The sequence below is a fragment of the Paramormyrops kingsleyae genome, chromosome 24 (genome assembly GCF_048594095.1).
Source record: "Paramormyrops kingsleyae isolate MSU_618 chromosome 24, PKINGS_0.4, whole genome shotgun sequence".
Classification (NCBI taxonomy): Eukaryota; Metazoa; Chordata; class Actinopteri; order Osteoglossiformes; family Mormyridae; genus Paramormyrops; species Paramormyrops kingsleyae.
Window position 1 is genome coordinate 7,542,558 of NC_132820.1, and position 17,456 is coordinate 7,560,013.

Below are 17,456 nucleotides of genomic sequence, written 5' to 3' on the forward strand. Positions count from 1 at the left end.
CGCTGTTTATTGTGATACACAGACCATTGTCTGCTTTTATAGATAATATATAACATATATATAATATATGGATACTGACTCGCATGTGCAGTTGATGAACAAAATGATCATCTCTATTATGCTGCCATATGTTGTAATGTAATGTAATCAGGCTAATTAATTCACTGCAAATATTATGCAAGCCGCAGTAATGAGTAATTAGGTGTTGGGGTGTCCTTGGAAGAAGGACCACAAAATGAAGGCTGCGTCAAGTTGCGCGAGCGATCGCTGGATGCAGGTGGGACGGCTTCCGAGACTGCGAGGTGCTGCCGTGTCGATTCCGGGCCGGGTCTGGGCCGGGGAGGTGGTATGGCGTAATCACAGCGACAGAAGCAGTAATAGGTGCGTCTGATACAAGCAGACGAGCATGGACAGTATGACAAAGTGTATCAAAATGTGTGACGCTGCTGGGGGAAAAAAAACACGCATTAGTCATAATGGTCACGTTAATTTAAATGCTACGAATGACTAATTCCAGCAAGTGCTAGATTATTTTATCACTTTATCGAGAATCACTTTCCAATGCCATAGATAAGCTTTTCAGAGAAGACCAATGTGGTAATTTGCGCCGTTTCTCAGTTCTTCAAATCTTTCAAGTATCTTAGAAAGCAGTTAAATCTCTTGGCCCATGAACCCATTGTGGCTGAATCCACAGATTTGACCCTTTTTGTAAGTAAATGTCAAATAGGAATATCAAAAACACAGACAAATTTCTAATTGAAAATGCATGAGTTCTCACTACCGTGATGTCATCGACTTTGGACCAATCACAATCCTGTAGATTGTCCATGTAGAACTGGTGATTAATGTGAGGCTTTATGATTTCTCTGCTTCCTTGAACACAGTCTGGTGTGGAAAGCTTGGTGTTGAATGCAGTCCTGGAAGTAAGCTGTCACCACCAACCTAGAAATAAACGACTTAGTGCAAATGTTTGTTGTCCATAACTGCTCTGCAGACACTGCTGGACATTTTTTTTCCTGACATGTTCAGTGGTGCGTAATTCGGTCGCGGTTCCACGAGAGACCCAGTGCCGTCATGGCAGAAGAGCTCCAGAGCGCTTCCGTGGCTTAGCAGTGCATTCTGGGATTCAGCCTACATGGTGACTCATAGCTACTGAGCTGCTTCTCTGAGGTGACGAGCATAGATGTCGTGTCAAGACCGAGGTCCTTCGTGTACGGTGCTCTGGTTTACCTCCGACACAGCGGCAAGAGCAGAAAGTAAAAATAACATCTGCCAGATCCAGAATGTTTCTTTAAGACCCGTGTCCGTCCTTGATGTGGCCATGGGTGTGGGAGGACACTGAAGCGTGGCTGATATCGCTGAAAATTCAACGTGAGAAACCATCGCTGGCCAAGTCACATGACAAGAAGATCAACACCAGGTTCCCTCCATGTTGTGTTAATCTGCACTCTGCTTTGAGGGCAACGGGCTGGCTTCCTGTCCACTGAGAAGAGTCAAGGCAGGAAACAGACTTATGTCTTTTATAGATGCTGAAACCGTGAAGCCTAGTTTGCTATATTGTTGGACTATATAAATTGTTCTAATAATGCATCCATTTTCATATTCGCTTGTCCAGTGCTGGGCTGTGTTTTGCTGGAGCCTACCACGGAAGTACAAAGATTACCCTGGTTAGGATGCTAGTCCTTTGCAGGGCTCACAAATACACCAGGACATTGCGGGAAATTTCCACAGACGAATTAGCAAAAACCTGAACAAAATCCTGAACAACACAACAGCTTGCAGGTGTAAAAACCAGGCACAATGATAACCAGCCAAACAGGAAATGAGGATGTCGAACCCACAACTTTGCAGGACGCAGCTCTGCGTAATCAACCATACATGAAGTCATAGGTTTTATCTCATCCAGTATATAAACTGCAGCAAGCAGGTTATTAGTATCAACGCCACATAACCTCAAAATAAGAGGCCTCAGCAGAAATAAAAGCCTTTACTACATCTCTGCCAAGTTTCTCTTTTACACCTAAATCGATTTATGCATTTTATGAATTACGGTAGCAATATTTCCAATATATGTCCGATGTAATGGTCACCGATTCTTAAAAATAACATACGAACCAAATGAAGTACATCGACTGTGAAATTTAACTGCAAGTCTGCGTCTTCGCTAATTTAATGCGGCGCCATTAAAATAAGCTAAGATGCCTGTACGGCGCGTGCTAATGGCGCGCGTTGTGTTCGATAAGCGGTTTTAATTGCCATGTATTTAAAAGAATCTGAAATATCGGTTTCCCTTCACTGGCGTTTATTGGTCTTTGCCTCTCGGAGCTGCGGCTCGCAGCCCGGAGCGGAGATCCGGCGCAGGCATCGCATTAAAAACTCGCATCTTTCTGTCACCGAGTCGCTCACAAATAGCCCACCGACGCGTGCATTTTGTAGCCTCTCATATAAACGCGCATCTGTAGAAATTTCAAGAGGATATTATCGGCATCCTCACAGCATATCGATGCGCCCGATGTTTCCGGATTAAATCAGAGAGCTTGAAATTGAGAGGTGACCCAATAGCAAAGAAAACTCACATCAACCATAAGAATAACCGCGAAAGCAAAAAATAATGAAAGTACGTAATTCTTCTGCATATGTGTACGTGTGTATTGTGCGTCATTAATATCATAATGGTCATTTTTTTCCTGTGCATATTGCATTGCATAGTTGTCTGAGCTAGTAGCCAAGCTAAAATTTATGACTATTACCACACATAATTAATATTTAAACACAAGCTCTATCAATATTCATTAGCAGTAAGGCGGCAGAGGATCTCAGTGGGTGGCACTTGCTTCAGGCCCTGGGCATCTGGATCCCACTTCAGCTTTTGAGTTTGCATGTTTTTTTCCTGTTATGTGAGGTTCCCTCTTATGTCCCACCTCTTATGTAATGGCATGCATCTGTCCATCTGTTTTCTGTAACCTGGAGGCTATGACTACGAGATGGGTGACAACCCAGGATGGGGTGCCAACCCATCGCTGGGCATATTCACACACCACTCGCTCACACAGCCACACCTATGGGCAATTTTGGTAACTCCAATTAACCTCTGTATGTTGTTGAGCTGTGGAGGAGGGGGGCAACCAGAGCACTTGAAAGAAGCCTCACAATGACATGGAGAGAACAGGCAACCCCACACATGGAGCTATGGAACAGACTTGAACCTGGGTTTCAGAGGTGTGGGGCAACAACACAAACCAGTGAACTGGTATCTGTAAATTGCCCATATTGTGTCCTTGTGCCCAGTGTAGCCTGGGTCAGAATATTCATTCTAGGATTCAAAGACTTATTGTCATTCGTACTAGTATGGTACCGTGTACAATGTGACGCTTACTTGCGTGTTTCCTGCAGACAGACACAAGGTAAGAAGACATAGGACAAACACTTAGGTAAAATAAATATTAATATATAAATGTAAATATGATTTAAGAATATATGGATGTATCCTGGGGTGCCGTAAGGGGGGAGGGGGGGTATGATGATTCCAAGGGCCCCTGAATGACTGTGGCCCTAAGTAATTTGGAACACAATCTGATTGGTCTGGGTTGGGGGCCCAATATAATATGCTTTCATGAGGCCTGAAATCTTCAGCGGCATCCCTGGATGCATCTATGTAGTCATGCATAGGCAGATGTTGTGTAGATGTTGCTCTTATACTGCTCACATTCATTGGAAGCTCAGCCTAGCTGCACGTACCCCTAGCTGGCTCCTCGACAGCTCATGTGCTTGTAATGTGCTATTTGATAAATCCTAATTGATCATTTTTTTTTTTGCCATTTGGCCGAGTACAGGTACACTGGAATGCTTCTCTTCACAGACCCCATCTTGTTCTCCATAGCTTGGGGGTCACGTGCGGCGCCCCTGGAGCTGGGGGTTAAGGGCCTCGCTCAAGGGCCCACGGACATGTGACCCTTCTGCCGAGGCTGGGGCTCAATTTGGCGATTTTTCGATAAGGGGCAGAGCGACTTAGCCCACTAAGCCTCTCACTGCCCCCCCCCCCCCCCACTTGCCTCACTTGTGCACCGCTTTGAACAAAAGCATCTTCTAAATAAAATGTATGTCGGTGTGAGGCCAGGCTGGGGAACAAAGTGGTCGGGGTACAGGAAGGGTGTGTAGATGCAGTGTAGATGCATTGTAGATGCATTGCTGCACCTCGCGATGAAATCTGCAGTCAAATCCAGCCGAGCTGTTTCTTACGGGAAGCGAAGAGAAACAGGAAATCTCTGAATAGCTGGGTCTCGTTTCCCCTCTGAAATCACACTGCTTTACAGTCTTGATGTGGATGACGCCTGTGATGTATTTACTGAGGCGCTGGATCTCAAAAAAGAATTATTACGGTTGATACTAAAAAGCGTAATTTAAAGGTAAGATGATTTTATTTTTCATTATGAAATAGCTATAATTCAGTAGTTTAAAACCATGGTTTAAAATTCAGAGCTGGCTATAGATTCCTCTTGGTATTTAGTGCCCTACTTGGGTGAGACGGTTTGATTGTAGCTTGGTAAACAAGGGAATGTCTTGGTATTACAGTACATCAAGATGCACGGGCCACGTGAATCAGATATGGGTGATTTTGGTTGAAACTGAAAACCAGTCTACTCCAGTCACTGTGATCTCTAGAGAGGTGCAGGGTCCAAAGCAAGAATCCCACGCACGGATGCGGCACTATCGGGGAGCCGGGAGTGGGAATGGCGTTCCTCCTGCAGTGCCCTGGCATCTCTGCAGTGACGCCTGACTTCTTGCACTTTATTCCTCGACAACCTCCTGGGAGAGGGTTTAGTTTACTAGCGCAGAGCTGAGATGTGGGGGGAGGGGTGGAAGAATGGGAGTGGGATAGAGAGGAGGGATGTGAGTGAGTGCCTTCAGTGGTTGGCGCGGTGGCACTGCTGGTCTTTCATTGTTATTTAATCCTTTGCCTAGGTAATCGATCGATCACGCACACACAAACACGCACTGTTCACTCCACGCCGACTGGCAGTATTTGCTCATGGCTCTCCATTGTCATCCTGACAATTTTGTAGCTTGTGCTTGTGTATAATGGATGCATCAGAGGTTTCAAGCATGCAAATTACCATAGTGGGCTTTGCCGTTGCAATGATGCATATTTTCTCGAGTGGTGGCCGCTTACTGATCAAATGTGTGTCCTAGCTACGTCTGTCGCAGTACCCAGTGATTTCACTTTTAGAGTACCTTGCAGTCCTCACCAGTATGCTCAACACTGAGTTGCATCAGTGTGTAAGTGTGGAATCTGAGTAGGTGGGTTGCTTTATGTGTGTAGCCTGTTTCGCAGGTGTTGCATGTAATCCAACACTCTTGTTTCGTTGAGTGAGGGTCTTCCAGGAAATCTCTGTAATTTGCCTTTCAAAACAGAGAAGAGGTTTGGTGACACATTGCTTTGCATCTCTCCATTTAGACGGCGCAATGAAAACCCGAAGAGATCCCCTAGGAGACACGGAGTAAAAACTTGCGGAGGATGGGACCGAGAGGCTGATGAGGGTCCCCTGTTTGTCAGGAGAGGAGCATCGGTACAGCCCCAGTCTTTCCCATTGAATTTGGCTCGCTCCCCGCAGCTAGCTTGCCAGGTAGATCACGTTTGCCTGTCCTCTTTACAATGGGCAGGTTGGCAAAGTTGCAGGGGTCTTGCGACGAGCAGCCAATCCACAATGTCAGGAATAGAGACGTTAGTTTTGTAGCAAATCAACACGCCAAATAAACATGGAGCCAGGCTCGATTTCTGGGTGTCCTATACTGCCCATGATGGGATACCATGTTTCCATTCCTCCTTGCTCCTGAAGATGAACTGACGATTTAATCTGCCTCAAGGATCTTTCCCTTGTCTTCCCCCACGGAAGGCTTTTTGGAAAGCTACCTGAATTGTGAAACTTGCAAAGATTAGCTGTGAATGAAGAAGTCGGCTTGGTTTTCTGGTACATAAGCTAAGGTTTTGGGTAGCCAGTGTCATACTGCTTGTTGGTCAGCATATGTGTGTGAGTGTGTATCCGTCCCCATCTCCTAACACGGCCCACCTTGAAGCGAGTAGAAAGTGAAGAGGAGCACGCCAAGGATAAGCTTGAGAGGAGTTCACAAGCAAGGCTGAAGCAATCATGCAGTCGGACGACCTCTTCATCCGCAAGTTCCGCCGACAGAGTCCCAGGCCCCCCGTAGCATCGGTCAGCTTCGACCCCAAGCGTGACAGCGGTGTTCGGACACGGGTAGCTGAGTGGCCTCCCAGAAAAGATGAGGATGCGCCGGATGGAGAGAGCCTGACAACTAGCCGGATTGGGTTGAACCTACGAGCCTTGGGCCGGGGTCACATCATGCAGAGGAGCAACAGTGACGTCACGCTCGGGGATCTGGACTCCTCAGCTAAAGGAGCAGGGAAGGTAGCCAGAGCAGGAGCTGAAAAGGCTGGGTCAGGAGATGCCAGGGTGCTGGGGGACCCTGGGATGGCACTGCACAGGGAGTACGGCAGCCTCTCCTCCCTGGAGCGGCAGACACAAGCCCAAGCACCCAGCAGTGAGGATCAAGGTCCACTTAGCCCTGCTTCTCTACACTTCAAGGACCCTTTCCTTCTTCTCGGGCTGCAGAATTCCGCCCCGGATCCTGAAGGCTTTTTCCGGGGGCTTTCCACCCCTGCTGTGGTGGACACCACAAAACCGGTCAAGCCTCCTAAGCCGGAGGTGCAAAGCAAGAAGTCTAAACCCACCCCTCCTCTGGTCCCCCAGACAGTTCCTGTTGACAACCTGGGAGGAGGTGCCTGGGTGCGCAACTTTGCGCACTATGATGTGCAGAGCATCCTGTTTGACCTGCAGGAAGTGGCGTCGAGCAGAGACAGCATCGGCCGCAAAAAGAACATCACCTCAGGGGCTTCAGCAGCCTCCCAGTTGCGACCCCCGACCCTGGGGGGCCCTCCCTCACCCTCTCTAGGAGGGAGTGGAGCTGGCAGCGCCGATGACCCAGAGCAGTTGCTGCTGCCACTTGATGAGGGCGACGGCAACGGCAATGACCTGCTCCTCAGCTGTCCACACTTCCGGAACGAGATGGGTGGCGAGGAACGGGCAGGCCTTGGGCGGGCACGAGAGCCAGGGGGACTGCGGCCAAGCCTGCAGTGCCCCAACGATGCCGTCTCTGTCCTGGAAGAGCCTAAGGAGAGCCATGTGCAACAACAGGGCAAGAGCAACTTCTTCATTGAGTTTGCTGACCTGGGAGCCCACTATTACCGCAAGTACTTCTACATGAAAGGTAAGACATGCATCCCTTTATGGTTCATTCTCACATTGTCTCTTTTTGCGTCATTGACTTCACACTCTAGAATCTGGTTGACTTTGTATCAGGAAGCATACAAACTACTGCTTCTCCAAAAAGACATCCCTGCCAGGGCTTATATACATGTCACAGGACTATAGAATATGAGGAAGACAGGCAACCATCCTTCTCCTCAGTTGTGACAGGGCCACAGGACAGAAGGTTAATTAGCCCGGTAGCACATGACTGTTAAGCATGTTGCAGGTGAGGTGTAAGTAAAGCTTGACCACCTCCTGCAGGAGGAAGAATCATCTCTCTCTCTCTGCCGCTGGTCTTGCCAAGTAGGTCTGTCCCTTGAGCTTGTTCTCACTGCTTTTGTCCTTCATGCCCCGTGTCTTTGAGATCCCGTGATTCTTCTTATGGCCATTAGTGAAAATGAGAAGCAGAAGGAACAGGATAAGAGATCCTGTCTGTAAATTGATGTATGAACTATTATCCCATTTTCCCTTGATCGATGCTCCTGAAATGACTGTCATTAATAAACCTCTGACCCTTATTTACAGACCACCAGAATTTCTTTGGCATGGATGACCGCCTTGGACCGGTGGCCATCAGTTTCCGCCGGGAGGAGAAAGAAGGTTCCAGTGGTGCCCAGTATAATTACAGGATCATCTTTCGTACCACAGAGGTACCAGTTATACCTACTTGTAGAGGTGGACATGACTAACACAACTGTAGGACATAAATGGCGCAATTACCAAACCACCCCAATAGTAAAACCGTCTTGCTCCCTATTCAGTTGAAGACCCTCAGGGGATCAGTCCTGGAGGAATCGGTGCCCTCGGCTGCCCGCCACACCACCCCCCGTGGCCTCTCCCCCAAGCGGCTGCTGGAGCACATTATCCCAGAGCTGAACCTGCATTGTCTGCGGCTGGCCTCCACCTCGCCCAAGGTCCGGGACACCTTGCTGAAGCTGGACGAGCAGGGGGTGAGTCTAACCGGCCGCTCCTGAGGGACAAGGATGAAAGCAGGGAGCCATGGCAGAGACGTATAATAGGTGACTGTACCTATACTGCCAGTCCAGATGTCACAAGGCAGAGTCCCCACAATGGCGAATAAGCACAGCCTCTCTGCCCCCCCCTCCAGCTGAATTTCCAGAGGAAGGTGGGGGTGATGTATTGCCGGGCCAGCCAAAGCTCTGAGGAAGATATGTACAACAACGAGAACGCTGGACCCGCCTTCGAGGAGTTCCTGGACCTGCTGGGCGAGCGCGTTCGTCTGCGAGGCTTCGAGAAGTACCGGGCCCAGCTTGACACCAAGAGTCAGTGCCCTCACTCGAGCATAGCCTCTCACATCGACCCCCTACCTTCGTCTCAGCGCCCCCCAAAAACACGGCCTATGTTTTTATCTGTGCAGCGGACTCCACGGGCACCCACTCCCTGTACACCCGGTACCAGGACTACGAGATCATGTTCCACGTGTCCACCATGCTCCCGTACACAGCCAACAACACCCAGCAGGTACGGAGATGGTCTGATGTTATGGTTCTGAGTGCCACCCTCAGAAATTGTGCCCAGATAACCTTTGTGCATTTGACTCGTATACCAGGCCAACCCATGTTATACCACTGTGATCTTTGTGCATAGCAGTGGCGGTTTTTTGACATAGAAATGTGCTGTAATTGTATTTGAAAGTCAATATATGAGGCCTGAGTGACAGAGACAACATTGGGGACTGAAAGAGAAAACCAGCAACTGCTTTCATCCCATTCCCCTCCCTGTACATCTACCTCGCAGCTACTGAGGAAGAGGCACATCGGCAACGACATCGTGACCATCGTCTTCCAGGAGCCCGGCGCCCTGCCCTTCACACCCAGAGCCATCCGATCCCACTTCCAGCATGTGTTCATCGTCGTCCAGGTCCACCACCCATGCACTGACCGCACCTACTATAGGTAGCTTCTCCTGGAACTGGTCACACGTCCACGTTACAAAGACAAGCTGTCATTATTTTGTAGTGTCTTAAATTACAGCCATCACTGTTTATTCCTCATGTTTTATGTCAGGAAAGTGTGTGTCACATGTGTTACAGTCTTATTCCTCCCTGTGTCTCTCTGGCTTGTGTACGCTGTGCTTCAGGGTGGCCGTGACACGCTCCAAGGACATTCCGCTGTTTGGGCCGCTGTTCCCGAAGGGGGCACGCTTCCCTCGCTCCACGGCATTCCGGGACTTCCTGCTGGCCAAGGCCGTGAATGCGGAGAACGCTGCTGAGAAGTCCGAGAAGTTCCGCTCCATGGCCATGCGTACGCGGCAGGAGTACTTGAAGGACCTGGCAGAGAACTACGTCACCACCACGCCCATCGACTCCTCCACCAAGTTCCCCTTGCTCTCGCTGGGTGGCAAGCGCAAGGACAAGCTGAAGGGAGCCAAGGGGGCGGAGCTGCACAGTGCCGGGGCCCTGGTGTGGGCAGTGACGGCACAGGGGGACGGCATCCTTGGGCAGAGCTCGCCCTGTCTGCTGGGCGTGTCCGCCGAGTCAGTGGTGCTAATCGAGAGGTGCACCCGAAGGGTGGTCTTCAACTGCTGCTGCCGTGACGTGATTGGCTGGAAGGCGATGATGGATGGCGGCGGTAGGGGCGGGGCTAGTCTCGATATCTTCTACGAGAGGGGGGAAGTTGTGTCGGTCAGCGTCCCTGAGAGCCAAACAGAGGACATTCGGGAGGTGGTGCAGAGGCTCGAGGTGAGCGGAGTGTCGCTTCTATTGTATTTTTCGATGTTTCCGCTTTTACATAACCCTGTCAATGGCCGCCTGAAGGGCTGCTTCATTACTTTATATCCCCCTTAATGCCGTGTGACTTGAATACGTGCCCAACCCACAGATAGTGACCAGAGGCTGCGAGGCGAGGGAGGTGATGCCGCTGCGTGACGGAGCAGGGCAGCCCGGCTTCTCTCTGAGTGAGGAAGGCTTTGTGACGGACCTCCAGCGGTTTGGCTACGCCGACAGCGGGGGCCTGCAGCTGGCCGACCGGGTGGTGCGGCTGTGCGGCCAGCCGCTGGTGTCCCTGGAGGCAGAGGCCAGGGTGTGCCTACTGCGATCCGCCCCCAAAATCCAGCTCACTGTCATCCCGCCGGATGAGAACGGCAAGCCGCGCAGGTGAGACAGCATGAGGCGGGATGGGGAGGCGGTCGCCATGGCAACACAATACGGGCAACTGCACACACCCCCCCCCAGGCAGATAGCTGTTTGTTTTTATCAGCCAGTGTGCCAACAGGCATGTGATTTATGATATTTATGAGGAGAAAATATGTAATTCCATATTCTTCCGCTGTCGGGTGGACGGATTTGTTCACAATATGGCGGGAACAAAAGCAGAAATTTCATGTGAAGGAGCGTGACAATAATAATCCTGCCTGATTTCCATATTTTGAAATAATTGTAAGGCTAATACAATATGATAGTGTTGGCTTGACATAATGCAGGGCTGAATACAAGTGGATAACACCTTCCACTTAAAAATCCCTCTTTCCGGCGCTGACAGGACACTCTTTCAACCTCTTTAACGTCCGTTTAAAAACATAAACGTTGTTTGAGACCCAATCCCACAAGCGGAGCCATAAGTGACTGACAAGTGCGGAACAATTAACCTCCTCTGTAAAATTTCATTCAGGTTTCTGCATATTATTGAGTCATTTTTATGGTTAAGGTAATATTATAATCCCACAAAAACAAGCACTCCTCCTCAAGCAAGCAGCGGCTGGGTTTATTTTAATTCTCGGTATGATTGAAATCTGCTTTGAACTGTCATTCAGAGGTGACTGCTGTTTATAGACACGTTGACTTTCAACTGGTCTGAACCGGCTGCTTCTTTATTTCCGGAATTACTTTGAAGCAGGGACTATTAACCATTTAATTCGTTTGCACTTGACAACAAAAATAAATCAGCACATTTCAGTGAAGAGGTGCAGTTAGGACGAGAATGTAAAATGTAAATGAGCTGTTTTTTTAACATGCTGATTGGGTAATTTCTAGAGATTGACAGGCAGGGTAGCCAATTGGTATTATTGGTGTCCAGTGCGGTGCTGGATTCCTGGTGATTCCACACTCACGGCTGATTCCGGCTCCCTGTCCGGGCCGCAGGAGCTTTTCCGAGCTGTATCAAAAGGCCATCCAGGATGCAGAGCGCAAGGCGGGGGAGGAGCCGACCGGGGAGGCCTGGGTGCTGGACGAGAGGGAGGATGAGGAGGAGGAGGAGGAGGAGCAGGAGGAGGAAGGGGTGGAGGGTGAGAAAGGGGATGCGGAGCCTCCCGAAAGCAGGGAGGACCCACCTGTGGCGACAGCACCAGAGGATGGACAGCGGGGATCCCGACCATCCTCTCCAAGCCTCCCCCTTGTACAGACCACCTCGCTCCAGGACCAGCCCACCACCGAGACCCTGGAAGTCAGTACCTCCCCACCATCACGCAGCTGCTCCCAGGAGAGGCACGGCACTTACCAGGACTCTGGCGATGGGTACGCCGGCTCCACTATTATGACAGATGCTTGTAGCTTGACATCAGAGCCAGTCAACCGATTAGCTGACATTGGTGGCCACTTAGGATGCCATCTTCTGAGGGGGTGCTGACTTAGCAAGCCAATCTCACTTTGTCTTAGATGGGGGGCGCCAGCAGTGAAGCTTGCCTAGGGCACCACATGGGCTTCAACCGGTACTGATTAACATCATGCTAAGAGCTGCTCATGTAGCATTGAAGTTTGCACTTTTAACACTTCAAGGGCTTCCTCTTCGGCAGCGACCAATCGTCTGTGTCCTTCTCCACCTGGCAGGCCAATGAGCGAAGACGTGGACATGGGGGCGGATGAGCCAGCCTACGAGAATGTTACGGAGCTACGCGACGCCACGCCCGACCTCATCTTGGCGGCCAAACCCAAGGTGCCACTAGACAGCCAGGAGCAGCAGATGCAGGTATGAGCGGAGCCCCCCCCCCTCCCCCCACCACCATCTGTGACTCCTTTAATGATCACGTTCTGGGGTACATTTCCCAAAGCAAAGTTGCTAACAAGATTAGCAACTTACCTAGTTGCAGCCATGCAACTGAACGGTTCCTACTCTGTAGCTTGCTAATGGGAGGTTTTGGGAAACCCCTGGTTGGGTCTTAAAGGACTCCGTCGGGGAAGTAGGGGGATCCCTGTCTGGTTACACCAGTGTTTCTCAACCCAGTCCTCAGGGAACCCCAGCCATTCGGTGTTCCTGATTGGCTGGGAGCTGGGAGGGAGCAAAAATGTGGACTGGCTGGGGTTCCCTGAGGACTGGGTTGAGAAACACTGGGTTGAGAAACACTGGGTTGAGAAACACTGGGTTGAGAAACACTGGGTTACACTAATGCTGGTTTACTGAGAATAACTGTAGTTGTTATAGTGGCCGAAGTGGCTTCTGAGAAGTGAAGTGAAATGCCACTGACTTTCTATCAGATGTAGAACGTCTTATCACATGCACTGAGGCAGGCATTAAGTTCAGAGGCAGGTTAAAATGTGATTCATGCTCTACATGTCATTTGATAAATGCTCCTGTCTGTGGCAGTATGTCATACGAAATCTACCTAGAGATGCCAACACTGATCCACCTGATTCTGCCAAAAGAATAGTGTTGTAACGGTCGTGGGAACCCTCATCGAAAGTTCTGGAAGCAGCAGGGTACTCTATGAATGGAGGTGAAAATACGGTCTGTGGCAGCCTGCCTGGACACTTACTTCTTCATTTTTTGCAGTCTGTAGGGCTGGAGGATCTACCCTCGTCCAGCGACCCCTCCCAGTCCCCAGGAGGGCTCACTGGCCCGGATAGAGCCGACCGCAACTCCCGGGCCCTGAGCCTACACAACTCCATCACCAAGAGTATGGGCCGTCTACGAGTCCCCAGTTACACCTATAAGCACCTCTCTGCATTAACACCGCAAACCCAACATGACATGATGAGATCAGAGCTAACCACCAACTTAAAGGGTTAAAAATTCAAGATTAGAGAATATACTGGACTTCCAGTTTTGTCACATGTAGTCAAGGGTTTTTGTTTTTTTTTGGAAAACCCTCTTGTATAGCACGAAATGTTGAGCTCAAACAACAGTCCATACACCCGTCTTCCATAGCCTCTTATTAAGTGAGTTCTCTTAAATACTCTTGAGGGTCTGGCCAAGCCTGGAGTCTATCCCAGACTGTAGAGTGTGTAAGACAGGGGACACCCTAGTCTGGATGCCATTTGAACAACAGTCATTCAATAAAATCATTTAATAGTGACTGTACATCAAAAAATTGGCAGTGGTGAATAAAAAGCTGTAGTGTTCCATTATCGAACATTGAAGAGACTCTTTTAGATGCTGTTAGACAGCTCTTAAACAGGTTGGCGACTGACCATCTCTTTAGTGCGGTTGTCTCCTAATCTATGCATTCTTCTATTTTTTAATTGCCTGTCCTCTCCGTCTCAAAAGCCAGTACCTCTAACCACCAGCTCTCATCACCCCCTACCATTTCCAACCACCCTGAGTAAGAGGGAGACAGATGGGGGGGGGGGGGGTGACAGCCCCCAAACCCCAACGTCCTTTCAGCCATCTGGCCCCCTTACCCTTTGAATTGATCAGTCACACCGGATGGCCAGTGGTTATTATGATTCTCATTACTTTCACCGCCTACTGTTCTACATGACGCTCGTTGAATCTTCCACGCCAAAGAAAATCGGGTTAACCATCGTGCTCAAGATCCCCGCGGTTGAGCCCTTCCTGGCACTTGCTTTTGGCACCAAGTCGCGGTTTTTATCTGCTCCCTGTGTACGTTAACGTTCCTGTGTTAAGTCTCCATAATGTTAATCACTGTAGTGGAAGTGCAGTTCTAATAGATTTGAGCTGATTCCAAATAGCTACTTAGGCAACTAAACTGAACCAGTGGTTTGGGCTACAAAGTGCAGCTTGTACTGATTTAAAGTTGTTCACAGTAGCACTCAGTATTCCTAAAGATACAGTTGATTCTTATTTATTTTATTTATATCGACCCAGCCATAGAGATGAAGTTGCGTTAAGGTTACCGCTAGTGCCCTCTGGTGGTGGGACCATGTTACACTTAAACATTGCTACATTTGACAACCCATTTTTGTGTCCTTTACAGTACTTCACACAAACATTACAGCACTCATTAATGGATTTGTATGATGCACTCTTTCTCAGTCCTGTCGGAGACGAGTGAAACCTCTGGGAAAGACTGGCAATCCATCGCGGATTTGGCCACAGCCTGTCGGAGTATCCTGGAGGCCTTGTCCCGAGAAGGTAACGGTGCAGAGGACGTGGGGGGGGGAACAATCGTTCTGCCCGAGCGAGTCTATTTTTATGTTCGGCTCTGATGTTGTAGAAGTGTGCAAAGCTACCCCCCTGTGTGATACGATTCGTAAATACATCACACGTCAGACCTTCTCATAGGCAGCGTTTAGCAGTGTTGATCTCCACGGGGAAGCTAATTGGCTAATGACACCGTCACCTGGAGGCTGCATCGTGCTCATTGGTCAAGAGCAACCACATACTGAGCCAATAAATGCCAGAGAATAATCATGAGGCTTTCGTGTCCGGGAGTCGAGCGGAGACAAGGAGAACGAATAAAACAGTTCAAGGTGTCCAGGACCGCTGGGATTACTGAAAAATTAAACCCAGTTCATGTCCCCCTTCCAACTGAATTCAATTAAACTACAAGGAAAGGACACTGTGTGCTGTCTCCTCTACCTAGCTAACAGAAGGTTTTTCTCCTATACCATTAATGCAAACAGAAGCTGAGAAAAATAAAATTATACAGGGAAGACATTCTAGCAGGTTCTCTGCAGGGGGGGAAAAAACAGAGAAAATCAAACCTTTAGATATTAAAGCATTATGCGAAACGCAAAAGGGGTGTTATAATTCAGAAGTGAGTCCTGGCATATAACCCAATCTTATCTGTTCTTCCTTGTGGAATTTTTTTTAATGCGCAATATAAATTACTGGAGGATTTTGAGAATTTCCCTGATTCTCTAGAGGCACAAGCTGTGAAAACGAAGATTCTGTGCTAAATGTAAATTTATTTAAAAATTAATCACTGAGTGATAAATGTAATAAGGCTCCTAACTTCCTCGAAGGCAGGAAAAACATTATTCGGACCTTTATTAGAGCATTTTTCTCGATAGCGTTCAGGTACTGTTCCATAGCTTAAACGTCCACGGGTCACATGATGCACAAAAAAGATCTCTGAGGGTGATGCCGGGTGAAGGTAATTAGCTAACGTGATGTTCCAGATCGTAAAACAGACGGCCCAGGGCCTGCGGAGGGCGCTAATGTTCCAGGACAGATGGAGGCTAAGCTGAGAGACATAAAGGAGAGGTGAGTCTTCTCATTGGCACATTTTGCAGTAGGTTCTGACCCACGTGAATCCTTGGGCTATTTGCTGCTTATTAACTCATTTCAGGAAATCTATCTTCTTCTTGTCCACGTATTAATTTGTGTTTCTCCTGAATTATGGTTTATTCGTTCCTCCATCCTTTCTTTTACCTTTCTCATTCTTTCTCCCTCCTTCTGCCTAGCAGTGATTCCCCAGGACATCTGGAGGAAAAGGTTTCCCAGCTAGAAGCCATGCTGAAGAGACTTCAAGAAGACCTGCAGAAGGTAACAGGCTTCGTGGTTCTTCAGCCTCAGGATGGGGGACTGTTGACGAGATTTTTTATGGTGAGGGTATAAAAGAGCCCGACCTTATCATTAGCCAATGAAATGTTTTGAATCTGTGAGTAACAGGGAAGGGGAGACTCCTGTGGCCAATCAGCTTTCAGCTGGGGGCAGTGCACCTGTGGTCCCGCCCCTGCATATGCCCCAGCCTCAGGTCATTCTGCTTACCAATAGCAATTAAGCAGGAAATCGGAGAGTGAGGCGCGGTTCCCAACACACCTCGCAGACGCGCCTCTCACGACCGCAGACACGAAATCCGAAGTGTCATAAGATGAGTTATTGGGTCTCTTTATATGGGTTCATTTGCCTTTATATGCCCCTAATGGATTTCGGTGACTTTTTGAATTGCATGCAACCATATATATATGATGTAATATCGTTATCGAGCTGAATGGGAAAAAAACGGAGCCTCGCAGAAGCTGTGGAGGAAGTCATCGCGCAGGCTGCCTCTGCAAATATGAAATAAGCGAACCGTCAAATTACATTATTAATCTTCCTTCCGCTGGAACATTTGTTTTCCCTTATATCCAAGCCTGCGAAAGGATATGGAGTCTAATTTAATGGCGGACAGTTGTGTGTGCTCGAGCAGTAACCGATATGTTGGTTCACCTTCTGATTCACGTGCCATCGGCCGTTTCGTCAATCCCGGCGATTAACCTTGCATTACAGCACATATGGTGCATGCCTTTCATAATGCATTTTACATTTCCATCTGTCAAACCCACCCCAAGTGACAAATGTAATATCAGTCCGACATTTGATGGAACCATAATGTGCTTTGTTGAATTGGGGATTAAGAGGTGATTTGTGGAGGTACCAAGAAGCCGATTGGGGATCTTGTAGTTGGGTGGACCCAGAAGGACGAGGCAGAAATGTACTCTGTGTCGCGAGTCACTTTACCCGGCTTATTTCTGTCCTTTGTATGTGGATTTATTCGCCTGAATAATTTCCCCTTTCTTCGTCTTGCGGCTGTGCTTTCCATTAGACAGTTTGCATAAATTTCGATTTCGAGATGCAGGCCGAGAGGAAAGAGGTGTTTCTGAATGATTCTCCTGGCCTTCATCCTGCCAGCACCAGGGATCAAAACAGTAGCCGGCTGATGCGTTTTGCGCTCCCCCCCCCCCGGGACATAAACGGCAGATGAATCCTAGTGGCGTCCGTCCGTCACCCCGAGACCTACTTAACGTACATTTGCCAATTACGCTCCGTCGGCTAGCCCAAGGCAGGCCGCGAGGCCGTCAGCTGGCATTTTTTCTGTTTTTCATTCATTCCCTGTGGAGAAAGATAAACCGTGCAACCTGTGTGTGTGTGGGGGGGGGATCTTGCACATCTCGGCGACAGATGTACACTACTGGTCTCAAGTGTTTGTACACCACAGGTTTTTACCATTTTTCCCAACTATAAATGAAAATAAAACAAGATTCCTTTATAACATGGAAAGAGTATGTAACAG

General features: G+C 48.8%; 1 protein-coding gene across 7 annotated transcripts in view; it reads left to right on the forward strand.

Annotated features, from left to right (window-relative positions):
• The window catches only part of sipa1 (signal-induced proliferation-associated 1), a 38,997-nt gene that overhangs the window by 16,667 nt on the left and 4,874 nt on the right, over positions 1-17,456 (forward strand). For 3 of the 7 annotated variants that reach the window (XM_023803562.2, XM_072706437.1, XM_023803563.2), the window contains exons 2-15: positions 5,456-7,284; positions 7,851-7,975; positions 8,087-8,275; positions 8,434-8,608; positions 8,704-8,807; positions 9,084-9,241; positions 9,426-10,026; positions 10,166-10,440; positions 11,425-11,796; positions 12,109-12,247; positions 13,049-13,172; positions 14,492-14,590; positions 15,580-15,664; positions 15,865-16,006. In XM_023803562.2, the coding sequence (XP_023659330.2) occupies positions 6,147-7,284; positions 7,851-7,975; positions 8,087-8,275; positions 8,434-8,608; positions 8,704-8,807; positions 9,084-9,241; positions 9,426-10,026; positions 10,166-10,440; positions 11,425-11,796; positions 12,109-12,247; positions 13,049-13,172; positions 14,492-14,590; positions 15,580-15,664; positions 15,865-16,006 (3,726 nt within the window). In that variant the 5' untranslated portion in view covers positions 5,456-6,146. Of the gene's footprint in view, positions 1-5,455; positions 7,285-7,850; positions 7,976-8,086; positions 8,276-8,433; positions 8,609-8,703; positions 8,808-9,083; positions 9,242-9,425; positions 10,027-10,165; positions 10,441-11,424; positions 11,797-11,937; positions 11,991-12,108; positions 12,248-13,048; positions 13,173-14,491; positions 14,591-15,579; positions 15,665-15,864; positions 16,007-17,456 lie in introns of those variants that run through there. The other 4 variants (XM_023803565.2, XM_023803564.2, XM_023803566.2 and 1 more) reach the window with 4 other exon arrangements.